Genomic DNA, 3,731 nt, shown 5'->3' with positions numbered 1-3,731 from the left:
TGTAATACCAACTCTGATATCCACACATACAAGTTTATTCACAAAGAAATCCCACTCCTGGATACAGATACCCTCACCCCCATGGGCTTTCTCTGGAATCCCACACTTTTGATCTAGAGATGTGCACTTGCAGCATAGAAAGGCCATCATATCCTGGGCTGCATAGGCAGCAGCATAACTAGGAGGTTGAGGGAGGTGTTTCTTCCCTTCTACTCTGCTCTCATGAGACTCCACCTGTAGTACTGTGTCCAGCTATGGGGTCCCCCAACAAAAAAGAACATGAATGTGGTGGAGTGAGTCCACAGGAGGGCTATGGAGAAGATGATGGCTTGAGCACCTGCCCTACAAGGCCAGGCTGAGAGGGTTGGAGTTGTTTAGCCTGGAAAATGAAGGTTGTGAGGAGACATTGTAAGCCTTCCAATGCCTAAAGAAGGCCCACAGGAAAGCTGGAGAGGGACTTTTTACAAAGTCATGTAGTGATAGGATGAGACGTAATGGTTTTAAACTGAAAGATTAGATATTAGATTGATTAGATATTACATTAGATATTAGGAAGAAATTCTTTACTGTGAGGGTGGTGAGACACCGGAACAGGTTGCTCAGGGATGTTATGGAATCTCCCTCCCTGGAAGCATTCAAGGCCACATTGGACAGGGCTTTGAGCAACTTGGTCTAGTGAGAGGTGTCCCTGCCCATGGCAGGGGGTTTGGACCAGATGATCTTGAAGGTCCCTTCCAACCCAAACCATTCTATGGTTCGGATCTTCTGACACACACATGTGCAGGGATCTGTTCTGGAAACTAAGTATAGAAGACTTGTGCATGTTAAAACAGTTTTTATATCATCACAGTTCAAGAAGAGAGGTGTCAAGATACATGTAGCTGCATCTAATGAGGATCAATAAAACAGCATAACAAAACCATTACAACTTTACATGTATCTACTTGCAAACAAACCCTCCAGGCATAGATACTGTCACTGTATCAGAATAACTCCAGCCAGCTCTCTTCCTCTATGTTTCTCTCCACAAATTATTCCTGATGTGTCAGTTTGGCCATGATGCAGTCCTGCCTAAGAAGCCTTTCTGCTACAGCCTGGGGATAGGGAAGAAAGATCAAGGGGGTATTATCTTGCTATGGGTGGCATTTCCCTTCCTCTAGTCCCAGGGCGTTCCTCCTCCCCAGGATACAGAGAGGGCAGAGGTGCTGCAGCTGTGGGAACTGTGGCCTCAATGCAGTGTCCTGCAGACCTTCTGGTGCAGCTTCTGGGAACATCCTAGCAAGAGGAAAAAACTCAGCAGCCTTCCTCATAATTCATAACAGTGACTCTAAAGAACTTTACCATTGTACTCCTGGGTAATACTTGTGCCAACAACGTAGAATATGAATTCAAATAATTTTGCCTGTTGCTAGTTGATGTAACCAGAGGAACAGCTATGCAGTGACCAAATGTGCAAGAGTAGCAAGTTTGAAAATTCCACTTCAACAGGAACATAGCTGCACTGCAAGGAGCTTCTTTTGAATGGAAAGGTGCTAACTGTTGCAGGTCTGACTAGTTCAGGATCTACATCGAAATGAGCCATCTGCCCTAAAGCATTTCTATATTTTGATTCTAGAGATAGTTTAAGTCACAGGGAAACTTTACATCTTTTTAAGAAAAAAAGGCCTATAAAGGAAGCCTTTCATGCTACTTAGGTTTAGTTATGTGCAATTGGGGTACTTTCATGCTGCATAGATCTTTCCACTCTACCCCAGTCTTTTAGCTAACCCCCTACACATTTGACACTGTAAGTTGCTTGTAATGTCAAAAAAGTTGAGTAGACTTAATGCCAACACAATTTACTGATCCCATTAGAAGAGAGAGAAAATCTTTTCAACAAGCCACTACATAGTGCTCTTTCATTTAAAAAAAGGGTTAGAAAGGAACTGTATTCAGATAGGAACTAAAAGTTTTGACAGTAACACAACAGTTTTAGCTCCCTAACAAAGGCAGCATGTAAGAAATACTTAGCACCAGAGCACTTTTGTAAAGAAAGCAACACAACTCTTTTCTGACTTTGTGGGTGGCTCTGAAAAGAGCCTTTGGGTTGTAATGTTTTGATGTAAAAGTCTGAGCAGCTCTGCTCGGTCAGCTTATTTGCTTTTAGCTTTGTGACTCTCGGTCTTCTTGGGCAGCAGCACGGCCTGGATGTTGGGCAGCACACCGCCCTGCGCGATCGTCACCTTGCCCAGCAGCTTGTTGAGCTCCTCGTCGTTGCGGATGGCCAGCTGCAGGTGGCGGGGGATGATGCGCGTCTTCTTGTTGTCGCGGGCCGCGTTGCCCGCCAGCTCCAGGATCTCGGCCGTCAGGTACTCCAGCACGGCAGCCATGTAGACAGGCGCTCCAGCCCCCACCCGCTCGGCGTAGTTACCTTTCCGAAGAAGCCGATGAACACGGCCCACGGGGAACTGCAGCCCGGCTCTCGACGAGCGCGACTTGGCCTTAGCTCGGACTTTGCCTCCCTGTTTCCCACGACCAGACATTGCTTCAGGCACCTGAAAGGACTACAACCACCCCTCTCTACACAGGACCGAGAAAATCATACTGACGCAACAGCCCTTCCCATTTTATCCCTTCCTTGGGCGGGATTAGCGCTTGGTGATTGGCTGGAAGCAGTCATTGGTTATACAACCAATGAGAAGATGGATCGTATTGTGACCAATCAGAGACAAATGTACACGTCCGTGCGGGACAGTCCAATCGAATTGTACGAGTCAGAGGTCTTGTATTTGCATAACAGTCCTATAAATATAGTGTGCTGCGACCATCTTAGTGATCTTGCTCCGTAGGAAAGGTGAAGCAGTGTCAAAATGCCTGAGCCGGCCAAGTCTGCCCCCGCGCCCAAGAAGGGCTCCAAGAAAGCCGTCACCAAGACCCAGAAGAAGGGCGACAAGAAGCGCAAGAAGAGCCGCAAGGAGAGCTACTCCATCTACGTGTACAAGGTGCTGAAGCAGGTGCACCCCGACACGGGCATCTCGTCCAAGGCCATGGGCATCATGAACTCCTTCGTCAACGACATCTTCGAGCGCATCGCCGGCGAGGCCTCGCGCCTGGCGCACTACAACAAGCGCTCCACCATCACCTCGCGGCAGATCCAGGCGGCCGTGCGGCTGCTGCTGCCGGGTGAGCTGGCCAAGCACGCCGTCTCCGAGGGCACCAAGGCCGTCACCAAGTACACCAGCTCCAAGTAGAGCGTCTCGGATCGCCAGTTTTAACCCAAAGGCTCTTTTAAGAGCCACCCACATACTCCTTGAAAGAGCTTTCACACAATATTGTCTCGGTCTTTTTAGGTGTGAATACGTACCTAAGGAAGCGTTCAGTAGACTCAAATACAATTTAAAAGTACAATTACCAGCTTGCAATGATTACAGAGGTGGTTCTGAAATCTTTGAATACAACTTTAAGGAAATTAAAATGTGAGAACTATTATACGGTAAAGCTTAACATTCACGTAGTCTTCCAATAAATGAAAGTAGACGTAAGATTTTTTCAGCAGAGATGATACAAGGTTCACGTTCCATCATAAATAAGAAATACACATAGCTTCGCATAGGTACATTAACACACTTGCCCCTCCCCCAAAAAATGTGTATGAGGGGAAAGTAAAAGACCTAGACAACTTTTTTGGCATAGCTGCCGCGGGTTAGTACAAGCTTTAAAATTTTCCCTTCTCTATGAGAAGACAGGAAGCA

The 3,731-nt window shown here is 46.9% G+C and overlaps 2 protein-coding genes across 2 annotated transcripts; one reads left to right on the top strand and one right to left on the bottom strand.

The window, feature by feature from the left end:
• Window positions 1–1,987: 1,987 nt before the first annotated feature.
• LOC104543670 (histone H2A.J) lies at window positions 1,988–2,522 on the bottom strand. The gene has a single exon (XM_010188334.1). The coding sequence runs from the start codon at window positions 2,520–2,522 to the stop codon at window positions 2,133–2,135; it is 390 nt and encodes a 129-aa protein (XP_010186636.1). The 3' UTR covers window positions 1,988–2,132.
• A 321-nt stretch (window positions 2,523–2,843) lies between these two features.
• Window positions 2,844–3,307, top strand: LOC104543669 (histone H2B 1/2/3/4/6-like). The gene has a single exon (XM_010188333.1). It carries the CDS (start codon window positions 2,850–2,852, stop codon window positions 3,228–3,230), a length of 381 nt encoding a protein of 126 aa, XP_010186635.1. The 5' UTR covers window positions 2,844–2,849; the 3' UTR covers window positions 3,231–3,307.
• Window positions 3,308–3,731: the final 424 nt, after the last annotated feature.

Source organism: Mesitornis unicolor, unplaced genomic scaffold (assembly GCF_000695765.1).
Source record: "Mesitornis unicolor isolate BGI_N332 unplaced genomic scaffold, ASM69576v1 scaffold21797, whole genome shotgun sequence".
Taxonomy (NCBI): Eukaryota; Metazoa; Chordata; class Aves; order Mesitornithiformes; family Mesitornithidae; genus Mesitornis; species Mesitornis unicolor.
Note: the sequence above shows the minus strand (reverse complement) of the source record. Positions and strands in the feature narration are given on the sequence as shown.

Excerpts from the sequence above, each read along its gene's own strand:
- LOC104543669 (XM_010188333.1), top strand. The coding sequence starts at position 2,850 with ATGCCTGAGCCGGCCAAGTCTGCCCCCGCGCCCAAGAAGGGCTCCAAG.
- LOC104543670 (XM_010188334.1), bottom strand. The coding sequence starts at position 2,522 with ATGTCTGGTCGTGGGAAACAGGGAGGCAAAGTCCGAGCTAAGGCCAAG.